The sequence below is a fragment of the Balaenoptera acutorostrata genome, chromosome 14, assembly GCF_949987535.1.
Source record: "Balaenoptera acutorostrata chromosome 14, mBalAcu1.1, whole genome shotgun sequence".
NCBI lineage: Eukaryota > Metazoa > Chordata > Mammalia > Artiodactyla > Balaenopteridae > Balaenoptera > Balaenoptera acutorostrata.
This window is the reverse complement of record NC_080077.1, coordinates 29,907,569-29,935,318: the sequence shown is the minus strand read 5'-3', so window position 1 is coordinate 29,935,318 and position 27,750 is coordinate 29,907,569. Positions and strand designations below refer to the sequence as shown.

Below are 27,750 nucleotides of genomic sequence, written 5' to 3'. Positions count from 1 at the left end.
GCCAAGTTCTACATATTTATCTTTTTTGAGTGATACAGCCCTCAATCAGTGAAAGATCTGCCCATTTCTGAGTAAAACAGGAAATTCTTAATGGTGCTTACATGTGGAAAGAGTATTCATTCTGCAGTCCCTTTTGCTTTTATTTAAGTATGTTACATTTTTTACTAAATAGTAAGAACTATTTTTTAACTGAAAAGTTTGAACTCTGTACACTATTTTCCAAGTAGCTAATTTCATAATCTTACCTTCCTTTTTTTAAAAAATGGCAGTCATACATGACCTAGACCTTAAACAGATTGTCTCCATTAGAGCAGACATTTTTTATGAAGGGTAAACCTATAAAAGCAGTTGAAGGGAAACTGTCAAAATAGGAAATTCCACCTGTTGTGTTTTCAACTTGCAGTGCTTTCTCTGGATTAAATTCTTGATGAGCTGTCAGCAGTTCAAGTTTGAATCCTGCGTTCATACCTTTGAAATAAAAATCAGATTACAGAAAAAATTGAACTTTATGCATGCCAACCTTGACACCAACCACAAGCTGAAAGAGGGTTTATTCAGTTTTTTAGCAATCTAATTAATTAACATTTTTACTTGCGAAGAAAATGATAATCTTTAAAAAATTCTGTTGTGTTATTAGCATCAGCTTAACGGCTAGAGTAGTCTCACAAATTGTAGTTGCTTATTATGGGTAACTTAGGGCAAATATCAAGATTCTCTGTAAAGAGACAAACTTCCTCGTTTTTTAAATGATAGCTCATAATATGGGAAAATAAGGATGCATGTAAGACCTGCTGGGAAAAACTGAGGCCTTACACTTAAAATGAACATGATAAGTTTACACTTTAAATGAAATGAACTTGATGAATAGTTTTGTTGCAATTTAATATTCAGTTTTCCTGTTTTTGCAGGTACCTAGCTAAGTAAATGTTGGCAAAATGTCTGTTTTGTAATTTGTAGTAGACTTGGTCAGACTCTTCTCCCCGTCCCTTCCTCTCTCCTTCTCCTCCAGACTCCCAACTCCCCACCCCCCAAATAACCCACACAGTCAACAACTACGTTTTGTTTTGGTTTGAAACGGTTTTGTTATTGTTGTTGTTGTTGTTGTTTTAACTCTCCTTCTCCTCCAGACTCCCAACTCCCCACCCCCCAAAAAACCCACACAATCAACAACTACTTTTTGTTTTGGTTTGAAATGGTTTTGTTGTTGTTGTTGTTTTAACTCACTGTTAAATTTAGTTGTTTTTTAAATACTGATTTCATTTACCAGATACATCAAAATTGTATTCTTTATTTTTACCCTTGCTTTTAGACCTGAAGCAACATGATCTGTTTTTGTGTTCCAAAGCTGGAGAACCACAATGAATAACTGGAAATCCTTTCCATTTTTGAACATTTCTCTATCCGTGGAAGATGAAGAAAGGAGATAATTATAGTAACAATAAGAATAGCTAAATTTGAATGCTTACCGTGTACAAGTACTATGCTAAATGCTCTGCATGAAATTTTAGCTTTGCCAGCACTTGGCACTAGGTGCTGTTATCTGCCTTATCTTACAGATGTGGACGTTGAGGCACAAAGGCGTTAAATAACTTACCCAAGGTCACACGACTGATAAGTGGTAGAGTCTGGATTTAACACAAGTAATCTGCTCCAGAGCCTGCGCTCTTAAAACTTGTGTTTGTGTGTGCATGTGTAGAGATGCTGCTTTTTAATAATCTCAAGCTAACAGTTAACCTCTCACAGACACTTTATTGAATGTGTCTCATGCCTTGGGAACTATTCCAAGACTTGGGTACAAAAATAAGTAAGAATTGATCACACGTCCAAGGAGCTTATTGTCTACCAAGGAGACAGAAATACAAAATTTCACCATAGTGTGGGAAAGTGCTGTGTAGTAGTATGATTAGCAGCGTGGTCATGAGACTCGGAGCATTCATCATGGTAATGGATGCTCTGGCTCAGTCTTGGAGATCAGATGTCTTAGTTCCTTTGATTTCTTATTTTATCCATCATGGTTTTAATTACCTTCTGTATGAGGGTTTCCAAGTTTTCACCTCCAGTCTAGACCTAGGCCTGCCCTGAGCAGCGGCTCTTATCTGATTGTCTGTATCTCCTCTTGGATGTCTCACAAGTTCCTTCAAGTCAACATGTCCAAAACAGAATCCTTACCCCTCCTCCTTTTCCCATCTCCCCTTGCAAACCTGCTCTCCCTTCAGTGCTCCTGTCCCAGTAGATAGTATCTTAGGCCACAAACCTGGAGTCATCCTCCATCTCCCTTTTCCTCTTTCCCACATCAGTCACAAAGCTCTGTTCACTCTGCCTCCCAAAAATGTCTCTCTTCAGTCTACTTCTTTCCGTCTTCATCCACCCTGCTCCCACGACTGTCCTCTCTCACCAGGACTGCCGCACTAGACCCTAACTGAGTTTTCTGCCTGTTCTAACCTTGCAGTCCATTCTCCTGTTACAGAAATGGCAGTGATAGATTTTCATGAAAAGCAAATACATTATGTCATTTCTTGCTTCTCTTTAGCCCACCATTATCTTGGGATAAACATGAAAATCCTTAACTTGGCCTAGAAGGCATAATTTAACCCCTGCCTGCATCTCCAGCCTGGTCTCATGCCACTTTCCATCTTCCCACTCTAGCCAGGCTGGCCCTTCTTCACATCCGAACAGTTCACACTGCTCACTCACCTCAGAACTGAGAACACCAGCTGTTCCCTGTGCCAGATCTTGGTCACTGCTGGACCCCCATCCAGTGGGACTGGGCCTGATGCTTAGATTTCCATTTCATTGTTACAGAATTGATTGAATGAAGGTGATGCTGAGCTATAGAACAAGTAGGAATGAGCTAGGTGTAGAAGTCGGGATTGATCATTTTTAGCAGAAGGAATAGAATAAGCAAGCAAAAGGCTGATATTTCTTTACATATAAGAGCTTTTTATAAATCAGTAGACTATCTCAGAAGGAAAATGAACAAAGGATATGAGGCAATTAACATAGAATAAATACAAGTATTCATATTTGAAAAGTTCACCTTCATTAGTATTCAAGGAAAATCAATTAATTCAATATTGCTATTTTTCTTATCTCAGGTTGTCAAAAGATTTTTATAAAATCCTTTGTTGGCTAGATACAACACCGTATGCATATGATCTCAATCTTGTTTAATATGCACAGATAAATATATGGATTTAGCAGCCTCAAAACATATGATCTCAATCTTGTTTAATATACACAGATAAATATATGGATTTAGCAGGCTCGTATACCTATATGAGCATAGAAAAACAGCAGTAATTATCACTGTGGTGGGATTATGGATGACTTTTTTTTTCTTTAAGTATTTCTTATGTAATCAGAAAATGACATGCCATCTTTTAAAATCATATATTAAGACCGTGTAATTGAAATACTAAGAAATCTATCCAAAATAAATTTTGCTTTTACATAATAAGGAATCTGTATGCCAGATTTCTCATCTTTGAGTGTGAATCGCCAAATTTCAAGTTGTAGTCAGTAAAATACCTTTTTCCTCTTATAATAGTATATTAGTTAAAATTAATATTGATGTTAGCATTGACTAATGTGACAACACTTTAATAGAGCATATTATAATTTGTGAGGTGCTCATTAATCCCTCAGATCAATCATATGGTGAGTAAATAGTGTTGTTTGTATTTTGCAAGTAAGGGGAGAAACAGTTTAGAGTCAGCCCCCTGTCACATAGCATCCATTAGACATCCAAGATTTCTTACTTTACAGATACATATTAGTACATATTAAAATAGTGAAAATCTTAAGCAGGCTACTGTTTAAGCATTATTAATATGGGGTAAGTGATTATGTATTCTTAAACTGCAAAATACTTTTTTATATTGGAACTTTTTCATGGCAGTGTAAACCATTGACTTATCTTTCCTTAAGCAGTCATTTTCAGAAAATCAGCATCATTTAAATCTTCCTCCACCACCTTTTAGGCATCATTACAAATATTTTCATTGATTAAAACATATTAATATACTCCTCTTTACTATTTTTTTTAATAGATAGTTGCTGGCAACCCTCAGAGTTGTTTAAAAAATGGTATCTTTCTCTGTAATAACCTATATGGGAAAAGAATCTGAAAAAGAATAGATATACGTAAAAACTAAACTAACTAAACAACAAACTAAATCACTTTGCTGTACCCCTGAAGCTAACACAACATTGTAAATCAACTATACTCCAATGTAAAATAAAAAATAAAATAAAAACAGTATTTTTGTAATTCTCAATGTAGATTTTTAAAAATTGTAATAACCATTTTGCTACCAGTCTTCAGAATTGGTATTTAGATTAAGTCAGAGATAGAAGGTGGAGACATATGAAATGAAGATAGTTTAACTTTCTGTTTAACTTAATGCAGTGATGGTTTTGTACATCAAATACTTTTGCTTTTATTTAAGCATTTAACTGTTTTATATGAGTGGTATACTACATAATCCTTTCCTTTGGAATATACAAGGTTTTTTGTGCCCAGGCATACTGTTAATAAAACTATCTTAATGTGGCTAGAACACAAAAATGCCAACCCCAAGGGCTGTTGGTATAAAGTATAAGCTGTTGGGCCGTGCAGAGAAATGTCTTCATGATGTGATGTCACCATGACAAACAAAGAATTTGCAATTTGGTCATCTGCCTCTGCCGTTGCCCCTCAGTGCATCTTTCTCCCTTTACTGCCCGTTTGAACACGAATGCTTGTTGAAGGGAGGGTGGGAAGTTCAGAATTGGGATGTTAATTTAACTAAACTAACATAATAGTTCTAGAATGAAAATTGAAATTTAGTATGTAATTCCTAAATTTGTCTATAGTATGTCTTCATGTTAGATGTTGGAATCCTGGGATTTGAGAATTATATGGCATCTTAGAAACCATCTAGTGGCATCTTCCACCTAATAAGGGAATTATTCTAGAACATTCCTAACTTGGTTAAGTATTTTGCCCTACCTCCCCTTTTTTGGGAAACTTAGCTTCCATTTAGGCTTCTGCTTTGCAGGTATTTGCTTTTTGGTGTGGCTTTATGAGGCCTGCTTCCGTGCGACTTTATTTGGATCTTTCAGTTTCCTTTTTATTCAGACATTTGAGAGCAACTGCTATCTTTCCTTTCTTGTGCTAAATGTCCTGAGACTTTCCTCATACAACTATTTTTATATCTCATGCCATCCTACTTTCCTCTGGATATCTGGATATCAGTGCCCTCTTTAAATGATAAGGTCAGGATATTCTAGATGTTTTAGTAGCAAAGAGGCTAGTAATTCCTTTGCTCTGAATACTCCTTTCTAACCTAGTTTTTCTTTTTTTTGTAAGTAATATAATTAAAATCCATGTTGTCTTAGTGTGACCTATTGTGAGGAAATTCTTTTTTTCTTTTTAAACAGCTTTTAAAAATTATTATGGAAATTTTTAGACAGAAATGTAGGGAGAGTAGTGTAACGAATACCCATATATCCTATCACCTAGATTTAATCATTAGTAAGAGATGAGGCAGTAGTATGGTACTTTTTTGTCTTAAAATTATACCTACTATCCAGATTCATTCTGTACCTCAGAATAGATTGTCCAAATTTGTTTGGTTCCTGTGGTAAGATTCCAGATAATGAGGGACTCATCTGAAACTTTATCCAAGTCTATTTGTTACCGAGTTCAGACAGTGGAAGATTCCTGTATCTTAAAGTAAATTACAGACATGGCATTTCTCCCGTGAATATTTCAGTATGCATGTCTGAAAAATAAGCATAATTGTCTACATGACCACTCTATAATTTCACCTAACAAAATTAACAGTAATTCCCTAATGTCATCTATCATACTCAAATTTCCTCTTACAACTGTTTTGTTCAAACCAAGAACCAATCAAGGACCATGATATACAGATGTTTTATTCACTTTATTTTTTTATTGGAGTATAATTGCTTTACAACGTCGTGTTAGTTTCTGCTGTACAATGAAGTGGATCAGGTATATGTTTACATATATCCCCTCCCTCTTGGACCTCCCTCCCACCCCCCCATCCCACCCATCTAGGTCATCACAGAGCACCAAGCTGAGCTCCCTGTGCTATACAGCAGGTTCCCACTAGCTATCTATTTACACATGGTAGTGTATTTGTGTCAAACCTAATCTTCCAGTTCATCCCACCCTCCCCTTCCCCCACCCAGTGCCCACACGTCCGTTCTCTATGCCTGCGTTTCTATTTCTGCCCTGCAGATCCATTCATCTGTACCATTTTTCTAGATTCCACATATATGTGTTAATATACAATATTTGTTTTTCTCTTTCTGACTTACTTTACTCTGTATGACAGACTCTAGATAAAAATGTGAGCTTTACATTTATTAGCATTAAATTTTATTTTATCGCTATTGCCCCATTGCGCTAGTGTAGGGATCTGCAAACTTTTTCTTAAAGGACCAGATAGTAACTATTTTAGGCTTATAGGTCATTTGGGTTTTGTCACAACTATCAGCTCTGCCACAGAGGCATTATGTAAACACATGAGCATGGCTGTGTCTCAGTATGACTTTTTTTTTTTTTTTTTTTTTTTAAACAAATCAGGCCCTGGCCCATTGCTTGTAGTTTCCTGACCCCTGCCTAACCTCTTACGATCTCTGTTTTTTTCTGTTAATGTGGCTGTTCTCAAGTTTTGTGTCAATTCACTAAATCATACTGTCTGGTTGTGATATTCTACTACCTGTGAATCCATTAAACAGTTATAGCTACCATTTAGTGAACACATGCTGTATGCTATGTACTTGACATAAATAATCATATTTAATCCTTAAAAGCCCCCGGGGAGATGCAGTGATGTTATCACTGATTTTCAGAAGAAAAAATTAAGACTTAGAAAGAGGTCAGGTAACTTACCCAGTATCACACACCTAAATGTAAACACTAAGTCACCCTACCCTTTTGTAAGGTTTATGCTGTACTATTAAACAGATATGAAAGAAGACCCTCTTTCTAAAAGGCTTTTGTCCATCTTAGTGTCATAGGCATGTGTTGAGAGACAATCGAGTAATCTGTTGGGATCAGGAACACAAAATGTCTCTTTCCTAAGCTGCTATTTTGGGGGCTTTATAAAGAACATGAGGTTAGTTTGGATGGCGTATCTTATTTGTAGAAGAATGATCTCTAGGACACCACCTGGGTTCACACTGTGTTTGCAGTTGGACTATCTCCAGTCTTTCCCTCCTTCTGCCATTTCTCAAATCATGGACAGTAGTTCCGTGGTTAAACCTTTGAGGACCCACACCCACAGTATCCTCAGATGCAACTTAAGTACACTCAAAAGTAGCTAGAATCTACTTTTCTGTATTCTCATGTTTATTTTATTCTTTTGGCTTTTAGTTAGATTTTTAGGGTTATTTTTGCATTGTTTTTATAACAGTGTTTATTATGCCCTTTTAGTTTAAAATGTCTTTCCTGGTGTGGAAAATTTTAAATGTAGTAGCCTCGGATGTAATTTGTCTTAAAAACCAGGAGGTGGCGATGTTTTCCAGGTGATGCTTTAAGGTTGTAGTTCGAATACCCCTGGAAAGAGGATCTATCTTGTCCATAAAAGTCAGTGAGCAGGGAAGAAGCTGTTTCAACTTCAATAATGCATTTTAATACAGTGCTAGAAATATGTTATTTCTTGAAGTAGGACAGCTTCAGTTTTCAACTTTGCTTTTTATTAGAAGGAAATATTTGACAAACACATGTTAGGCATTTACTTGAGAAACAGGACAAAACACCTTATTAAACCATGTCTTAACATTAGGCCTCGGGCAGTAGGGAAATTACCAAAGTCACTCTGTTGCCAATTCTCTGAATAGAATAATTGTTAACATTTTGGCATTTTTAATACATACAGAGATATGTAAACCAAAATGAACTCTATCAAACATATATTTATTTTTTACATTATGAACCTCCATTTACATCCATGTAGTTGTAATTTATAAAGTCTGTTCAGTAGTCTGTTATATGAGACTGCTGTACTTTATTTAACCAATCCCTTCTAGATGGGCACTTAGGTTTCTGTTATTAACAGAATTGCAGTGTATAATCTTATTTATACTTTGCTCATTTGAATAATTTCTCAAGATGCATTCTTAATGATTGACTGCAATTCATCATATACACATATTTTTAATTATTTGAATACACACTGCCAGATTATCTCCTGTAGAAATTGTTCCAAATTGTAAGAGAATGCTCTTTTATTTACATCTTCATCAGCAGTGTTTGATGCTTACCAGTATAAATAGTGGTATCTCATTCTTTTAAGTTAGCACTTCCTCATTACCAGTAAATTTTAAAACTATACATGTCTAAAGGCAAAGAATTTCTAAATAAATAGCTAATTAGTCTAAGAAAAATAATAATGGAAATGTAAATATTGTTAGAATCAAGGGATAATGAAAACATAGTATATCCAACTTCAGATGTACCGAAAGCACTTGGTTATAATCGCCTTAAATGTTCATATGAGAATAGAGAAAAAGTTCAAAACTGAAGTATTAAGCATCCAACTTACTTTCCAATATAAGAAATTAGGAAAAAAATAGATCTGTAGAAGGAAGGAAATAATGAACATAAGGCAAAAAATTTAATAAAGAGGATCAACTAACTGCCAATAGTTTGTCCTTTGAAGAAACAAAAAAATAGAAAAACTTTTCAGCAAGATTGATGATAGGAAAAAAAGCAGGGATAAATGATACTATGATGAAAAAGAGATAAGTATACTAAAGTTGAGTTTTTAAAATTTGTAAGAAAACCATGAAAAATTGTATGCCATAAAATTTTAAATTTTAGAAGAAATGGAAAATGTCCCAAGAAAATTTAATTTAGGAAAACTGATTAAAGAAGAAATAGAAGACATCAAATGTCTTAAAACTCTTAAATTGAATTAATATTTTAAAATCCCCCAAGGGAACAAGAAACAGGTCCACACAATTTTCAGATAAGGTCTTCTAAAACTGTCTTCCAGAGAATTTTTTTTAAAAAAAAGAAGAAACCTCACTACAAGTAACTCAGTTTCGTTCCTTTTTATGGCTGAGTAATATTCCATTGTATATATGTGCCACATCTTCTTTATCCATTCATCTGTCAGTGGACACTTAGGTTGCTTCCATGTCCTGGCTATTGTAAATAGAGCTTCAATGAACATTGTGATGCATGTCTCTTTTTGAATTATGGTAAGTCAGAAAGAGAAAAACAAATAGTATGTAAACACATATATATGGAATCTAAAAAAAAAACAGTACTGATGAACCTAGGGTCAGGACAGGAATAAAGACACAGATGTAGAGAATGGACTTGAGGACATGGGGAGGGGGAAGGGTAAGCTGGGAAGAAGTGAGAGAGTAGCACTGACATATACACACTACCAAATGTGAAATAGAAAGCTAGTGGGAAGCAGCTGCATAGCACAGGGAGATCAGCTCGGTGCTTTGTGACCACCTAGAGGGATGGGATAGGAGGGAGGGTGGGAGGGAGACGCAAGAGGGAGGGTATATGGGGATATATGTATACATATAGCTGATTCACTTTGTTAAACAGCAGAAACTAACACAACATTGTAAAGCAATTATACTCCAATAAAGATGTTTAAAAAAATAAAAAAGAAAAGCAAGAAAAAAAAAAAAGAAACCAACCTAACTTGTCTAATAAGTGTAGTGTCTGTCACCTTGATACTCAAACCAGATAAAGACAGTCCAAGAAAGGAATATTATAGGCAAATTCTACTTACAAACATAGACATATCAATCCTAACTGAAATATTAGCAAACCAAATCCTTCAGTGTATTTTTTTTAAAAACATGACTTACTGAGTTCAAGGACGTAATACATACGTCATGACTTTAAGAGGAATATATGAGAATGATAAAACAATTCAGCGAGAGTAGAGATTTTCTCCAAAGGGAAGGTATGAGCATGTAATTTGGGAGAAGTGCATGAGGAGACATCAATTGTATTGTAAATTTTATTTTTTAAGCTGGGTGGTAGGTACATAGATGTTCGTTTTTGCCATTTATGTATCTTAAATATTTCATGCTATAGTGTCAGCAGGCTTAACAGCTTTGTAAGTTTAAATGCCACTCTAAAATACTATTCTTTTTTTGTGGATTTGCTTAAACACATTTCCCTTGGAACTGTACAAACAAGTTTAAAAAGTTTTATGTGTAAACCATCATGAAATATAGTAAAGTGTACTACGTATGCATTTTCATGGATATTATATTAAGGGGCATGTAGGAAAGAAAAAGACTCTTAGCTCTTCTTCATTTATATGAAAATGAGTGGCTTTGGAAGTAAAGTTTCAGATTTGCTTTTAGTTTTTAAAAAAATTTTCCATGCCTAGTATTAAAAGAAATAGTTTGGAATTCTAGGTAGATGAGAAAATTAATATAGGCTAAAGATTGAAATGTTGGATTTTCTAGCATTCATTCACCAAATAGTAAGAGAACATTTACTATGTGCCAGATATGGTGCCGAGCCATGGGTGTGTACAAACATTTAAGATGTAGTCTTTGACTTTCAGAATTTAGTAGGTGAAATAAATGGTCCATATGTTTAACTGTAGGTACCATAATAGTTACAAGCAATTTGGAATATTTCTTCCCTAGTGGGAATTAATTGTCCCCATGTTTTTTATAGTAGTGTGTGTGTGTGTGTGTGTGTGTGTGTGTGTTTAAACTGTGTTTAAAAAGTTATGTGTGTGTATTTTTAGGAATAATCTAAGCCTTTTGAACTACTTTAAGAGGTAATCAATTCATTCCTCTTTAATGCTGACAATAAAGTTTCCTCAGGTAGAATTTTTTACCCATTGATAAATGATTTAGCTTTACTCAGAATTGAAAGGGGTATGATAGGCTGTCAGATGCTCTGTAGAAGTTGAGATTTGTCTCTTTCACTGGATTGCCATTTGAATTATCCTATTTAAAAGTGATACGAAATGCTTTAGCTTTAAGAAGTTAATCTTTGTTAATATTTAGTACTACTCTTGTTTTACAAGATAGATAAACTGCAAATGGGCCTTTTTTTTTTTGATACTGCTTGAAAAAGGTGGAATCTTTCATGTAGTATGCCTTGCATTGTTTTTTTTCTTAAGTACTGATTTCTTCATATTTTATCCTTGATTTAAAACCTATTAAAGCAATGATATATCTTCTGAGACTGTTTGACAGCTTACTCATATAAAATATGAATACTTCCTAACTTATGATGATCTATGCCCATGACTTCATTTTTAGAATTTAAGTTGCTGATGTATAGAAACAATCATCAATTTTGAATTAATTTCAAATTAATTAAAGCTTCTTTGCATTCTCAAAGATTTGCTTTACCCCTTCTTTCTTGACTTATTTTTTTACCTTACATGTTATCCTTGTATTCTCTCCCAGACAGTTCAGCAGTTTAATACTCACAGTAGTAGATCTGAGTCAATTTGTTTTAGCCTGTTTGTTGTAAAAAGTCTATGAGAAACAGTAAATTTGACATAGTTTCTTCATATGCAATTTCTCTGTTACGTAGTGCTTTTTGTGGCCTCTTATCATGGGATGTGTGTCAGTCAGACTGTATATAACTAAAGTCCACCATGGGGGCTTAAGATAGAAATTGATTTTTCTCTCACATTTGTAAAGTCTAGAATTAGAAAGTACAGGGCTAGTAAGGAGTTTCACAGTATCAGGGACTCGGGCTGCTTCTGTCTTACTATTCTTCCATACTCATCTCATAATCTCATGATCCCAAATGGCTTCTTGAGTTCCAACTCTCACGTCCAGACTCCATGCAGCAAGAATGAAGAAGAGCAGAAAGGCAAAAGGGTCTTCGCTGGTTAATTTGGTCCCTCTAAGCAGACTTCTCAAAACCATTCATTTTACATTTCTTTGACCAGTACAGAGTGACCCTAATAGATGTGGGGGTGAGCAGCCGGGAGCCTCTACCTCACAGTTATTTCCTAATTTTAATAGGAAAATAGCAGGTGGCTCAGTATCTGGGTTGTGATGTAATCGTGGGAAGTAATGCTAAGAAATCTCTGCTCTGCCTGTGGATTTGAACTTATTTTTATCCCTAGTCACTGTTATTTTTGTGTTATTATTTTCCAAGTATATGTGCTAAGTACTTTTCATACATTTTATATAATTCCCATAACACTGTCTGGTAGGCACTGTCTATTCCATGTCACAGGTGAGAAAACCAAGACACAGACAGAATGCATAACTGGCCTAAGTCCTGAGAACTAGTCGGTGGTGAGTCAAACATGGAGTCTGCACTTAAGATCACCACTGATAACTGTTTCTGTCCTCTGCTTATTAATCTGTCCACCTATATGTCCACCTATATATCTATCCCTCAGACTCCACTGCCACCCCTGTCCCGCCTCTTGTACATAAGAATCATTTGAGGTTGCTCAAACATACACAAAGAACAGAGAAACAAAAAGATAAGCAGATTGAAGGGAATATAAGAGTGAGAAAATAGAATGACGTTGAGGTTCAAGTAATACACAGAGTTCAATGCTATATGATCCTGTAGAGATGCTAAAAGTTTCGGTCTGACTTCTCATTGTGTCCTATCAGAAACTAAAAGGCAGGAAAACAAAACTGAATTTTTTTTATTTGGACTCTTGGCTTCATGTTTTAGTCATATAATAACTTGAATCCTTAGTCATATAATAACTTGAATCCTTATAAAGAATCCTAGTTCATTTTCATATTGTGGCTTCAAGGAATTGTAAAGATAATTATAATAGTATTGTTACTATTTTCTGATTTTCTCTTTGTGGGGTAGGTGAGCTGAATTACCATTACTTATTTTTTAAGGTGTGGAAACTCAGAGAATATTTTAGCTGGACACGGATCATGTGCTTAGTAAAAACAAGGGCTTGTTCTTATTTGTTTATAGAAATTCAAACAGTTTTGAAAAGATATATATTTTGGAAGATTGGGATCTTGATAAAAATGCTGTTGTGCTAAGTAACTGTTTGTTAGAGCTCCCCCGTACACACACAGGTTTGTGAGCTCCTTCAGGACAAAAGATCTTGCCTTATTCCTTTTTTCCTCCAGTATCCTCAGTGTATGAAGGTGTTCAGTAAGTGAATAATGAATGAATGACTAGTAAGTGAGAAAAGTCTGTTAATAAATGTTATAATTAATATTGCTGCCTCTTTAAACTTAAGTCAATGGCTCTACCCGAAAAAGCGGAAAAGTAGGTCATTTTTTTTATAGCCCTTGCAGGTTGTATGAGGTGGGTTATAGTACCATTAATGGTTGGACATTGGGACCACAAAGTCCAGCCCTTGAACATGGTGTGTTTGGAGAATGGCCATAACTGCGATACGCCTGGAGCATGGTGGTTGTAAAGGCGAGTTGCTGCAGATACGTCTGGCAAGCTCCTGGCGTGTAAAAGTTACTGATTAATTTTAAGGAATGAAAGTTAGGTCCAGATTTGGAAGGATTTTATATGACATGTTATCTTTTAAAAAGTGACATTCTTCGTGGGGAGAAGAAAGGATATGATTTGATTTGAGTACCATTTGAACAATAAGTAATGAGATTGACTTCTTGCATTTTAGTTTTCAAGATTACTTGTGAACAATATATTAACAAAACATTTGAGTTTAATTATTTTATTTTGTTTTATTTCTCAGGATGTGATCTTCGTGGTGGGAAGCTAAGTTTTTAAACTACCCCAATGGATGCAGACAGTGATGTTGCACTGGACATTCTAATTACAAATGTAGTCTGTGTTTTTAGAACAAGATGCCATTTGAACTTAAGGAAGATTGCTTTGGAGGGAGCAAATGTAATTTATAAGCGTGACGTTGGAGTGAGTATCTGAATTTTGTCGTGTGTGCTACATTAGCCTAATTTTATAGTGCTGTGAAGATACTAAGTACACAATGATGACACTACCTTATACATTTATTATAAAAGTTAAGAATGTGTATGAAGGCTCTGTTTAAGCTCTAAAAATCAGATGCCAGTATACCTTGATAAATTTTCATTAGTTCTTCATGCTAGAAACTAAGTAAAGATGAATTAAATTCAATTAAAAATGTCAGTGAATCACAATGAAAGGTTTTCAGGTTCATCAATAATGCCATCTTCACTTTAAAAAAGGAGCAAATATATCTGCTAAGAAGAGAGGAAAAGGCTTAATGCTGCGTTGGAACTTTAGCATGCCATATGGTAGAGAAGTCATTTTTTTCTAGGAAGGTAACTGAAAACTGAGTTGCTGGACGAGCTGGTAGTGCAAGACAGTTAAACGTAGAATAAACTCAGTGTTTCTCAGCCACACACTTACGTATGAAATTTTATAATGTATTTTAGCTCAGATTTTATTTTGCATCTGTGGTAAATTTTGTCTTCCCAGATTTAATAGCTTTCTAGTTTGATAATATGGCATATGACAGAGAAAAGAAGGAACTAAAACTGTAACAAGAGTTTTAAGAAGAAATGTCTCATTCATTTATTTGCTACATATTCAGTAGACATCTCTTTTATACATAATGGCCATATAATAAACATTGCCATAAATGAAAAGCTGCAGTGAAAATTTAAATTCACATTTTTATCTTGGACTTTAGTCCTTGACCTATTTATACTCACACTGTAGGTAATTTCTTCTAAACCCATAGCTTTAAGTGCCTTTCGTTTCTAAGGAATCTAAAATTACATCTCCAGCTCCAGCATTCCTCCCGCATTCCGGATTTGCACATCAACCTTGAATATGTAATGGGCATCTCAGCTGTAAGACACAGTATAAAGTAGTGGCGGGCATCAAGAAGCAGAGAAAAGCAGGGTTAGAAATCAGGGAGGGCTGAAGGGATGGGTACTTTGGTGGAATGATCAGGGAAGGCCTCTCTGTGGAGATGACATCTGGTGAGAGACCTGAATGAAGGGAGAACACTGAAGGAAGAATAGTCCAGATGAAAGTAAGCTAGGCAAAGCTCCTGAGGCGTGACCAAGTTTGGCATGTTTGAGGATGCATGCAAATTGCAAATTCCAGTTATGTGAACAGAGTGGAACGAGAGTTGGAGTGTGTACATCCTTGTGGTACATTGATTTCAAGTATACAATGAGAGATTTATACAGGCCTTGAATTTTTAATTGATTAAATGTCCTTTTGGATTAATACGTTGTGTTCAGCGTGGTTCTTGATTTCAGAATGGGTGATTTGGAGAACAGTTATTTCAGTCTTGGGTAAGCTTGGCGTAGTATTTAAACATGAAATGGCCACATAGAGTAGAACCGTGTGTGAAAATCAACACTGTGTAATCAGGTTGTTGGAGTTTTGGTTGTCTTTTTTTGCAGAAAGTATTAATGAAGCTTAGAAAGCCTAGAATTACAGCTACGATTTGGTCCTCAGGAAAAATTATTTGCACTGGAGCAACAAGGTAAATGTTACTTGGGTTTTCAATTTTCATTTTTTAATTTTCCCCTCATGGGAAGGACATTTTTCTAGACTTAAAAACAAAATCACACATACAGTTTGTTGTGTTCCTCAGTGTAAAATTTATTTCCTGTGTAACTGATCATCTTTTTCTTTCTTTCAAACCACAGTGAAGAAGAAGCTAAATTTGGTGCCAGACGTTTAGCCCGCAGTCTCCAGAAACTAGGATTTCAGGTAATGTTTTCAAAAGCTATCCGAGCTGCAGATACTCAAGGATTTATTTTTGTAAAGTTAACATTTTTTTTTAATGGACTAAAGAAATCTCCACAGAAAGTCCTCTTACGACTGACCTTTTTCTACATTGTATAATACCGTTCTTCAACACAAAAATTTAGTGGCAGACCTTGCCCGTGTGGGTATTTGTAAGGAATCCTGGCTTTTTCCCTAATCCTTTCCCCATAGAGAGAGAGAGACTTGTTTCCGTACAGATTAACTGCCTTTTCAACTCTTTACATTTTTCACTTCTCACCAAAAAAAAAAAAAAAAGTTCTGTTTTTGATCATCACAAGAAAGCTGTATCCGGATGGTGAGCGGGAGCTGCAGGACCCCGTTGACGCGGACGCGCTGCTTAGCAGGCTCTCACCCTTGTAAAATGACTGTTACTAGCAGGCCAGCCTTATCAACTATAATTTTGTAGAGGCATGCACTTGAATAAAATTAATACATATCCTGGACCTGCCAGGTCACTTGGAAATGATGAGTAAATGCAAGAAAAAGATGAGCTGCGGTTCCTGAACAGGCGGCCCAGGCAGTTTGGGATTTTGGGGGGGAGGTGATGGATGAGAGGCTGAGTTTCTCTCTGGTGACTTCAGTCTCCTCTGAGGTGGAGGGTGCTAGGAAGGCACTGAGGTGCTGGGGGGGCGCGGGGGTGTTGGTGCTGGGTGGGGGCGCAGGGTAGAGAGCCAGGATTGACAGCGGGGCCACTGTGCACGTTTTGTGACTTTCTCCCACTGCCTTGTGCCAGTACTGAGTCGGAGGATAGTTCATCCAGATTTGTGGTTTTACTAGGGACAGTTGAAAAGATGACAGGGTAAAACCATTAAAATCTTGGTAGGAGTGGCTGAAGTTATTCATATTGAGAGGACATTATTTGCAGCCTTGGAGCCTCTTTTCTTAGCATAATATTAGAAATGTTGAGAGAAATCCCAGTGAGTTAAAAACACAGTTCTATCACACTATTCCTCATTTTGTCCCCCAAAAGAAACAAACATCTAACTAAACTCGCAGAAATGCCGTTTTACCTGACTGCATATAAGAAGTCTGGCATTTGGAGCTCAGTATCCACTACTTTCTGAGTTTTAAGTGATGGCTTTCCATTCTGACACTTCAGACTCTGCTTTAAGTTTTTCCTCACTGTTCTCCCTCTTATCCCAGTAGATTAAATATTAAATGGGTTTAAAGTATTGACAAATTAAACTGAAATAAGATTCAGAAGACCCCAGATGTAGCGCTTTGATCATGCAGTTATCTCAGGCTTTGTTTATTTTTTTAATGAAGTTTTTGAGCCTTTTTTTCCCCCCTTTAATTATAGCATTAAGGAGTCCCCGATAACTTAAAACACTAAATCCATGCTTTAAATGTTTCTGTTTATCTTGTTTGTTCTTATATTTAAGGATTACAATTCAATGATTAAGATTGCCATGATGAGCAGATTTTTTTGTTTGTTTCAAAATAATTCATTCATTTTACTTCTCTCCTAAAGGTAATATTTACAGATTTTAAGGTTGTTAACGTTTTGGCAGTATGTAACATGCCATTTGAAATACGTTTGCCAGAATTCACAAAGAACAATAGACCTCATGCCAGGTAGGTCTTTGAAGAATCAAGATAACTTAGCAAATTTGAAATTACTTGTCAGGCTGTAAGTATTTATATTAATTTTGGCTTTTTTTGCATAGTTACGAACCTGAACTTCATCCTGCTGTGTGTTATCGGATAAAATCTCTAAGAGCTACATTACAGATTTTTTCAACAGGAAGTATCACAGTAACAGGTATTTTATGATATTGAAACCAAGCTTGTCAATTATGGATTGAATGAGATAAGAGGTACCCATACCAAACTAGAGATAAAGTCTGCTTTGTCCCTTTTAGCCACTTCTGCCCTTCTAGGGGAACCAGTCTCCTCACTTTTAACGCAGTAGATTAGTTTAACCTGCTTTTATATACTATTTTGAAATCTTATGTATCCTATTTTGTGTCAGTCTTCTTTATCTTCATCATTACCCTAGTGAGATTCATCTGTATTGCTCCATGTAGCTGTAGATCAGCCATTCTTACTGCTATTTAGGACCCAGTATGTGAATATATTGTTCCATGGGCATTTGGGTAGTTTTCAGTTTGGAATTAAAAATATTCTAGTATGTATTTTCATATATGATTTTTAAGTTTATGACATCTTGCATTTAAAATACTCAAGAGAAACCCATTCTATGAACTTCATAGAGGTTTTACATGAGCAAAATATTCATATATAATTGGTACCTATTTGGTATGTTTTATGTGTATTTTGTTATATCTTTTGAATTGTTTTAATTACTTGGAAGGGGTAGTTTCAGAATACTAGGTAGGCATAGATGTCCAAGGGTAGTATTAGCATGCAGGATGATTTTTTTAATGGTACTATGGTTATAAACTGTTCAGAGACATTACTTGAGAGTCAGACCCAACCTTTGGCAAAACTGAGTTAAGGAAAATTTCTGTAGTGTCCTTGAATTTTCTTTTTATTCCTTCAATCCTTAGAGGAAAATAAAAATTATTGACACCCGTAAGCCTTCAACGAAAAAGCTTTAGTTCTGATTCAGCCATGGATTTTCACATCTTCCTTGGAGACTTAAAGGGTCTTGCCAGAGTCATGCCTGAATCTTAAAAATGGGGGAGCAAGTCCATTTCTTTCCTTCTTTGGACTCTCTGTTTCTACACTTTGGAGCCCAGACCTCACAGAGGCCTCCAGATCTATTGACAAGTCCCTACTAAGTATGGAAGAAAATAATGCATATGCAAAATATATATTAAGTTAATTGATTTAAACAACATAGTAGCAAACTGAAGACCATTGACCTGGTTAATTAGTATGCATTATATTTTAACCTCTGGAATACCCTATGAACTGTTAATTCAGTGGACATATACTGAGTGAGTGGTACCCGTGGGCAAAGCTCTACTCTGTGGAGGGACTGAGGTGAGTCAGGAAGGATCGGACCAGGGTAAGACGTGGTCAGTACCTTCAAAGGGTTCACAGTGGATGCATATGTACGTTTTTTAGGATCTTTCAAAAGGTAAGTTTACGTTAGTAGAAAAAACGTATTTATTCAGAATAAGTTTTATAAAAATATTTTTTCATTATCCTTTTTAAATATTTTTTTAGCTATTTAGATGAAAGACTACATATTTTTCAAGTCCTAGCATTATATAGATTAATTAATACATAGCATAACCTCATCCCCTGGTGCTTTTTTTTTAACGGGCAGAGTAAGCTGTAAGGGTGAATGGCCAGATTAGTAATAAACATGTGAGTACCAAATAGTAGTAAATTTGTAGGGATGTTTAGACCGTGCAGTTTATAACAGCCCTCTGGTTTCCCAACACTCTGGTAGCAGCTTTGTTTAGCTCTGCTGGGTTCCTCGATACTCCTGAGCTTCAGTCGTAGCCTAACCAAAAGCCAGACTACAGTGACCAAAAGCATAATAGTTGTGTAGCCCCGCTTGTTATTCCTTCCTTTAATAAGCATATTACGGTACTTTGTGACTGTCTGTGTGGTTTTTTTATATACTCTCTTTCCACAATGGTGCCCTAAAACAAGATGAATATCATCATTTTGTGTTTGATTCCCTTTAATTGTCCATAAAAAATCTTCTCTTGGTTCTTGCTGTGACTGTGTGTATAATTATGTAAGTGTCGATTTTTTTAAAACAACCTGATAAATTATAAAGTACTTGGTTATTTGTAATTCTGGGAAATCAGCTTTTCCTAGTGCTCTTTTGCCTCTTCACACCCCTTCCTCCATTGTGTTGTTACAGGGCCCAATGTAAAGGCCGTGGCTACTGCTGTGGAACAGGTATACCCATTTGTGTTTGAAAGCAGGAAAGAAATTTTATAAGTCATCACGTAATTGGTTAGAATCCCAAACTGAGCACCTTTTAAAACCTGCTGCACATTGGACTCAAAACAAAAGGAAAACTGGACCAACAGTAATTGAGGAAATAGACTCTTTTATTCATTCACGGCTACAGTGTAAGCTCCAGTCCCTTTGGATTTTATTTCAAACCTTGCTGTAATATAAAAAGGAAGTTTACAAGACATGACATTGCTGCTTTTACAAAAGGACATTCTATTTATTTTCGCAGTAATTTCATGTCCCCACGAGCAGAGCTGTCACAGTGTGCACTACCTTAAAGTGTTTTGTTGTTGTCATTATTTTTTTCCAGTTTGAGCTGATGTGTTTTATTTGTGAATAGTCTTTTACATTTTTGTATGCTGAACATGGGCACCAAAGAACCTGTAAAAGTTATCTTTTTCAATTGAATGTGCACAAATAAAAGTTTGGAAAAGATCACTCTTCATATCCATTCTATTCCCCATTTTCTATTTTAACAAAAATTGTATTCATAATTCTTTTTTTTTTTTAATCTATGCAAGCTTAGACTTTTGCTAAAGTGTGTTGGCTTCTTTTTGAAGTGCATTTTGTAAATACATATATGCCACATGTGTATAGTATCTTTTAATGCTCTGTTACCAAATATCAAATAGGAATTTTCTTCTTGCAGATTAGAAATAAAAACATGTATATAAATGCTAGGGAACTGGAGTAGAACTTTATAAATTAAGCGTAATGTTTTATGTTGCTAATTTAACATGATAGAAAATGTTAACTATCTTTTAAAAGTCGTAAAGTTGTAGTTTTAAAAAGAGAAACTCTTACCTACAAGATGAATATAAGAAAGAAGCTGTGATGGGTTGTACCTCATATGTACCTTTGTTATTCTGGAAAGACTCAACTCTGGTTATAGGAAAGTAAAAATCTTAGGTTGGTACTGAAGGCTTTACTAAGAGTCTTGTCAGAAGTTGAAACATTGTGCTGTTTTAGCAAGAAGTGCCCAGAAGCTGACTCTGTGCCACAGTGTAATTATACTACAGTTCAACTTGAACTTGAAAGCCATTTTGCAAGATAAGTCTTTCCCCTTGCTGTGTCTTATTTAATGAAGCTAAAGTGTGACTACTCAGTATATGGGATTGCTCCTCTTAAAGTTATAATAAATATGCATTTGTGAAACAGTGGCTCTCTGGCTCACCCATGAGCCCAGGAACGGTAATACAGGATCAGGCTGCAGTGGTGCTTGGCCCTTTGTGTTTAGGAGTTTAGTATAACTAACAATGATTTTACCGAGAAATAAAGCTGAGTGGAGAGTCATATTAGCTTCTCAGTTAAAATTAATAGAGGTAATAGTACAACACAATTTTCCCCTAAAACCTTGAATTTCCAAAATGTTTTGAAACCTTTGTGAAAAATTGGAACATCTTAACCTCCATTTTCCCTACCATATTCTAAAATCTTGAAAGCTGCACTGAACAATATGTATTATTTTTTATGTTTATTTTTATCTTCTTTCTTCTCGATGCCTTCCCCTACCCTGCCTCTCACTCCCTCATAAGTTGGGGCCAATGGCTTTTATATTTTCTTTCTTAGGAAAGACTTATATGTGATTTTAAGACTTCTTTCTCATTTTTTACATTTGTGTTTATTTGCTTCATTTTGAGATCCAGTGGGATAGGCAACCTCAAAAAATATACAGAATAAAATTCAATGCAAGTTATAGGTTCTGGGCAGACTGTTTCAAAAATTTGAGGTTTTCCACTTAGATTTAATTAACAGTAATTAAGTGACCTCCTGTTTGGCAGTGTTCACAAAAAAGAAATAGCGAAAAGGGGGGGGGGACATTATTATATAGCCAAGGTGCAGATCCAGATGTTTGTTGTAATATTTTTCAGTATTCGAGTGACTTGAAAACTATGTAGATCAGTAGCTCATCAAAATGCTTTCTCAGAAAAGAGGGAGAAAGACAATCTGACTGGGTCTGGTTTCAGGGCTGCTTGCTTGAGTATCGCCTGGCAAAGTGTCATGGGTGACCCACTATACTTAACAAAGCTGGTAAGAAATGAGTGTGTCTGATGTCTTCTGGCTTTTCACAAGTGCTGTACATTTTTTTTATAAATAAAAACTGTGAATATATACATATAAATTATAAGTATTCCCCCTTTTTTATTTTTGAAAGTCAAAAAACTCTGGGTGCGTATTGGGTAAAATTTAGTTTGAAAACAGAATTGTTTCATTATAGATTCTGGATAATAAAAGAAAAATACAAGAGAGTGTTTAAGATACTGAAGTTGAAATCACTTAGTGATAAACCTACTAGGTTTATAAACAGTTTCCTGCCCATTTACAATGTATGGCTAAGCCAAGAGATAGCTAAAGTATATACAGTATTTGAACTGCACAGCGAAATATGTAACAGTTTTGTTAAATATCTGACAATCTGTGATGCTTGGCAAAGAAAAAAAGAAATTCATATTGATTACTTGTCTTGACCTTTTTTAATCTCAGCGTATAATTGCACTGAAGGTTCATAATAAATTTCTTAAATTGATCCTCTACAGAACACACTTTCCCTTCTTCCAAAACAAGTGAACAATGCATGTTCCAACTTGCATATGAAATGTACCATGCAGAATGAAGTCTGCAAATCTCCCTTCCTCATAACTTCCCCTGCCAATTTTAATTTAGATAGTATGTTTCAGCACCAGGACTTTTAGTCATTCTCCTGAGTTCCTGATAATACAGTTTTACTATTGCTTATATAGGTTGTAGTCAGATCACTTCATTATAAGGGAATGCAGTAGATCATATTTCCTTATATCAAACTGGGACAGTTTGTTATGGGCCAACAGAAAAATTTCAAGCTGAATAAAAAGGGCTTTTGACTCTTAGGATTCTCCTTTCTTCAGGTTAATCATATTTTTGTATTCTTTTTCAAGTTAGGTTGTTCAGTACTTTTTGTGTGTGTCTCCCATAGCTTATAATATTAGTCATTTAATGGGTTACTGCATAAGTGGTTTGAGATTTTTTATTGTAGATTTTCTATCATCGTATCCAAATTCTATTGGTAAAATGCCTCCCCACGTCTTAAAATTCAACTGGTGAAATACAGAAGAGAGCAATCCATTGTTGTGTGGGTGAAAACCCAAGTTTCTGGTACAGTCGGTGATCTCTGTTTCATCATAGAGAAGACCATACTGAGGGAATTGTCCCGATGTTTGGACGTCATTTACTATGTTTGCAGGCATCTGAAAGTCAGCATCAATTATAGCCTGTAGGCCATAACCTGAGGTAGTGATAATCCTGAGGAGTGCGAAGAATCACAGGAAACTATGGATCGCTATTAAGGTATCATGAAAGCCTTACAAAGAGAGAACTGTATAAGCTTGACTTAGTAACTCAAACCTAATTACTTACAGATTTGGATAAATAACCTAATGGCCTGACTCCTTTTCCCGTGTTTTACTAACAGCTACCTCTAAATAAATATGGTCCCAGGATTTTGAAATTGTCCTTTCTATTCATATTTTTTAAAAATGGATGGAAAAGTGCTTATTTTTCTCAACTATTGCAGAGTTGTTTCTCTTAATATTTTATAATACTAATACCAAATTCATAAAAGGATATTTCGAATTACATTGTAGTTCATAATTCATAAAATAGGATGTATAATCTTTATAGTTGTTGAACTGTAATTAGAAATTATCACTAAAATCCTAACCAGGACCCTATCCTAACCTAGAACATGTTTGCAATTGTCCACATTGTGTCCTGGTTCTTTTTTACACAAGACCCAGTGCAGGTAGTGTCTTGGTAGGCAAAAAACCATAAGCTTATGTTCAGACAACTTCTGTGTCTTAATAATAGAGCCGCAACTGGCCTCTATGCATACAAACCTTAAAGTCAAAGTTGTTCTCATCACTAGTTCATAGTCTTTCAAAGGCTGCTCTGTGAAGAAGGTGGAAGAGAACCAACCGGTATTATTTTTTAACCTGGTATTCTGCTCAGAGTAAGAAAGGGGTCACTTGGGACCTTGTTCCTCACCTACCTTTCATGGTTCCTTTTTGGGGGGGTAGAGATTAAAGATTGTCTCTATAATTTCAGGGTGTCCCTTTTAAACTAGCTCTGTGAAACTGAAGAGAAAACATGGGAGTGGCCAATATGTATTGGTCGGAAGACACCCTAAATGTTCTCATACTGTATGAACATTTGTAAGGTTTTGAGGCCATTAGGTCTCTGGAGAAAGCTGCCTTGGCTGTCCCCTACCCCGTAGCTTTTTAGACTCCAAGAACTGTTCTTGGGGTTTTCTTTTTTGAAGCTGTTTTGGCACTAATTCCTCTTGGTGATGACTCATAAAACAAATATTGTTTTTCACATAGTTCCTGAAAGAGAAAGAGGCACTAATGAAAATGTCATTCTTAATTTACGGTATTTGAAAATGTGCAGGCTATAATTTTTTAAATCACCCTGGGGCTTTAATGTTTTAGCTCTGCAAAAAAAGACCAAGGTTTATTGCAAAGTTTCCACGTGTCATGAAATTCAGTGCACCACAGACCTTTGATCAATCTCATGCAAAGGGTAAGGTGGGGTGCCTTCTCAGAACATAATCATGGCATTCCTGTCTGCAGGGAAGGATTCCAAGGATAGTCTAACATAGAACTACTGGAGATTACATCCCAGATCCTCTTTAATGTCTTCCCTTTTCTCAAACTCTGCTTACCAATATGCCTATATTTATATCTACATATTCTGCTTTCTGCATTACCCCCTTGCCCCTGCATTAACAAATTCACTTCTGCAACATTATTCCCATCAGCATAAAAACATGCTCTAGTATTTTATGTTTGTTTAAATAAACACCTTTGAACCTCTCTCTCCCCCTTTCAAATATCCTGTCCTATAATTTAACCAGTTCATCGAGTGGCTACAACATGCCAGGTGCTATGGATGGAGGAGATAAAGACTCTGGCTTTCAAGGAGCTTACACCTTAACAGGAGCCAAGCATGTAAGCATATAATTTCAAGTAGCAAGAGTGCTAAGGAGAAAAGTAAACCAAGAAAGGGAAAAAGAATGACTTAGTTGGGGTGTGGGGGACTGTATCATACTGCTGGCATCTCTAAAGGTTAGGTGACATCTGATCAGAAACTGGAGTGAAGTTAGGGAGGGAACCATATGAAGGATTGCAGCTAAGTGCTGTGTTGCGGAAAGTCCGATATAGCTAGAGCATGGCGAGTACATGAATGACAGACGTGAGGTTGGAGGGGAGGGTAGCAGCCATAGTTAAGAAGCTTGAATTTTATTCAAAATGTAGTAGGAGCCATGGGATTTTGAGCTGAGGAATGACGTTTTTAAGATCCATCTAGGGACTTCCCTGGTGGCTCAGTGGATAAGACTCCGTGCTCCCAATGCAGGGGACCTGGGTTCGATCCCTATCAGGGAACTAGATCCCACATGCATGCTGCAACTAAGAGTTCTCATGCCACAACTAAGGAGCCCGCCTGCCGCAACTAAGACCCGGCACAACCAAATAAATATTTTTTTTAAAATTTAATCCTTGAGCCTCAGTAAAGTCCTCAGATGATTGCAGCCTTGACCAACAGCTAGATTTCAACTTCCAGAACCACAGCCATCCTGCTAAACCACTCCTAAACTCCAGACCCACAGACACTGTGTGAAATAATAAATGTTTATCACAAAAAATAAAAGATCCATCTAACTGCTGTATGGAGAATAGCGTGCAGAGCGCAGGAGTTGAAAGAGAAAGACTAGTTTGGAGGTAAGTCCAAATAAAAGATGGTGGCTTGGATTTAGAACAGTACTGGTGGAAAGTGTATATTCATATGTTTTGTTAACGGCTAACAAGACTTATAGTGTAGCTGTGGGGTGTAAGGAGTAGCGTGGATGAATCCTAAGCCTCTGGCCTCAAAGCACCCCTGGCCTCAGAAGTTCCCCCCAAGCAGAAGACCGGTGGAAGAAATGTGACTGGGTGATCAAGGGGACTGGGAATCAAGAGTTCTGTCATATTAGATTAGAGATGCCTTTTGGACATTCCAACCAAATATGTCAAGTGGACATTTGGATTTCGGAATTCGAAAATCAAGTAAAAGGCCCGAGACTAGACATAACCGTTTGGGAGTCATCAATTTATGGATGGCTGATAAAGCCAGGGGAATACATCCAAGAAGTGAGTGTAGATGGAGATCTAAGGATTGAGCCCTGGGCATTATGGTATTTGAAGGGAGGGAGGGAGGAAGGGGAAGCAGCGGAGACCAAGGAATGACTAATGAGGTAGGAGGAAAACCAGGAAACTGTAATATTCCAGAAGACAAGTGAAAAAAAAAAAAGTTTAAAGATAGGGAGCATGAGGGCCTGGGCACGTGCTGCTGGAAAGTCACATAACACGGGAAATGACCCTGAGGTTTGGTAACTCGGCAGAAGTCATGAGTAGCCTGGGGAGTCAGAAAGCAGGAAAGCAAGCCTGAGAAGAGTAAGTTCAAGAAAGGATGAGAGGTGAGGACCTGGAGACAACAAGCAGAGCACTCTGGAACTGAAAAGTGGGCAGGGAGTGAGTGGGTACCCGGGGGGAATTTGAGGTTTGAGGTCTAGGGAGGTATGTTGTTTAGGATGGGGAGTACTGCAGCTCTGTGTGTGTGTGTGTGTGTGTGTGTGTGTGTGTGTGTGTGTGTGTGTGTGTGTGTGTGTGTGTGATGATAATCCCATAGAAGGGAGAAATTGATGACATGCTCAGGACAAATGAAAGAATTGGCCTTTGCACCAAGAGAGAGAAGGTGGGCATAGATGTAGGTAGTTGAGTAGATGGTGTGGAGGATGAAGTGGGCTCTTTCTTTGTTTTCTCGGTGAACTAAAAACCCAAGAGCATCAGCAGAGAGTGAGGAAGTGGGAGGGAGTGCTGGAGGCTTGAGAGGGGACAGGGTGTGAGGCCACCATCTTGGACAGTAGGAAAATCAACTGACCAGGGCCGTGTGGTAGGTTGCAGGACATTCCTGAAGACCTACTTGAGACTTACGTTCATCAATTTAAAACTGGACTTGTCAGTATAGTTGGGTGTATCTCAAGCCAAGTTCCTCGGACGCAGGGATAAAACAAGCTAAGAACTGGCTTAATCAGAATTAAGGCTTGCCTGAATGGAGGGAGAGGGGGTAGGGTAAAGGGAGGGGTGGTGCATGGGATCTAAGGAAGGTAAGAAAGGAAGTGAGGACACGGGTGATGACTCTTCAGTGGATTCCCAGTCCTGGTAGGTGCTTGAGACAGAGCTGAAACGCAGAGTGGTCCGAGGGCGAGTGGGATGCTTGTGAAAGGAGCAGCGATGGGTAAAGACAGTCGAGGTTATGATCACCCTGTTTGCTCCCCTTCCCAGCACCATCCAGTCCCTCCTTCTGACAACACTCTACTTGGCTCAGTGATAACTATATTCTCCTGGCTCCTCTCCAGCCTCACTGTTGGCTTCTTTTCAGTCCTTTCGATACTCACTCTCCTCTGCCTGTTCTCTAAGTGTTGGCGTAATCTAGAGCTTGGTCCTGCACCTCATTCTCTTCTCTCTGCTCTCTGACTAGATGATCTCATCTGGTTCCATAACCTAAATACCACTTACCCAAATCTGACCCTGACTCTGAGTGTCTCCAGAATTTCATACTTACATATCCAGCTGCCAACCAGTACTATATCCATCTGATGTCTAAAGGACATCTCTGTAATCTTTCCAGCCCTGAAACCTAGTTCTGAAAGGGCTCCCCTGTTTTACCGTCCATGCACTTTCTCAAGCTAAAAATTTAGGTACCACCCTGACTACATCATTGCCTTACTCCTATATCCAGTTAATTCATTAATTTATTCATTTTCAATAATGAGCTTCAATTATATGCGAAGAAATTATTCCAGGTGCTGGGAAACAACGGTGAACAAAGTATACAAAATTCCCTGCCCTCAAGGAACTTAATGGAGCGAGAGGAGATAGACAAGAAACCAAGTGAAATATAGAAGGTACCAGCTTTGGGGGAAAAACTGAAAAAAGAGAGTGGATGCAGAGTTGGGACACGATTGTGACTTTAAATAGGGTAACAGGACAATTCAGAAGGAGATAAAGTGGTGAGACAAGTGGATATCTAAGGGAAGGGAATTCTAGACAGAGGAAACCAGGGCAGAGACCCTGAGT

At 36.8% G+C, this 27,750-nt stretch overlaps 2 protein-coding genes across 6 annotated transcripts in view; one reads left to right on the top strand and one right to left on the bottom strand.

The window, feature by feature from the left end:
- The window catches only part of TBPL1 (TATA-box binding protein like 1), a 29,678-nt gene extending 9,643 nt beyond the window's left edge, over positions 1-20,035 (top strand). The window contains exons 2-7 of one of the 2 annotated variants that reach the window (XM_057527605.1): positions 13,786-13,858; positions 15,346-15,428; positions 15,595-15,658; positions 17,187-17,290; positions 17,383-17,477; positions 19,503-20,035. In XM_057527605.1, the coding sequence (XP_057383588.1) occupies positions 13,786-13,858; positions 15,346-15,428; positions 15,595-15,658; positions 17,187-17,290; positions 17,383-17,477; positions 19,503-19,582 (499 nt within the window). In that variant the 3' untranslated portion in view covers positions 19,583-20,035. Of the gene's footprint in view, positions 1-13,679; positions 13,859-15,345; positions 15,429-15,594; positions 15,659-17,186; positions 17,291-17,382; positions 17,478-19,502 lie in introns of both variants that reach the window. The other variant, XM_057527606.1, reaches the window with a different exon arrangement.
- An 80-nt stretch (positions 20,036-20,115) lies between these two features.
- Positions 20,116-27,750, bottom strand: part of SLC2A12 (solute carrier family 2 member 12) — a 56,354-nt gene continuing 48,719 nt past the window's right edge. For all 4 annotated transcript variants that reach the window (XM_007190895.2, XM_057527603.1, XM_057527604.1 and 1 more), the window contains exon 5: positions 20,116-23,958. In XM_007190895.2, the coding sequence (XP_007190957.1) occupies positions 23,805-23,958 (154 nt within the window). In that variant the 3' untranslated portion in view covers positions 20,116-23,804. The remainder of the gene's footprint in view (positions 23,959-27,750) is intronic.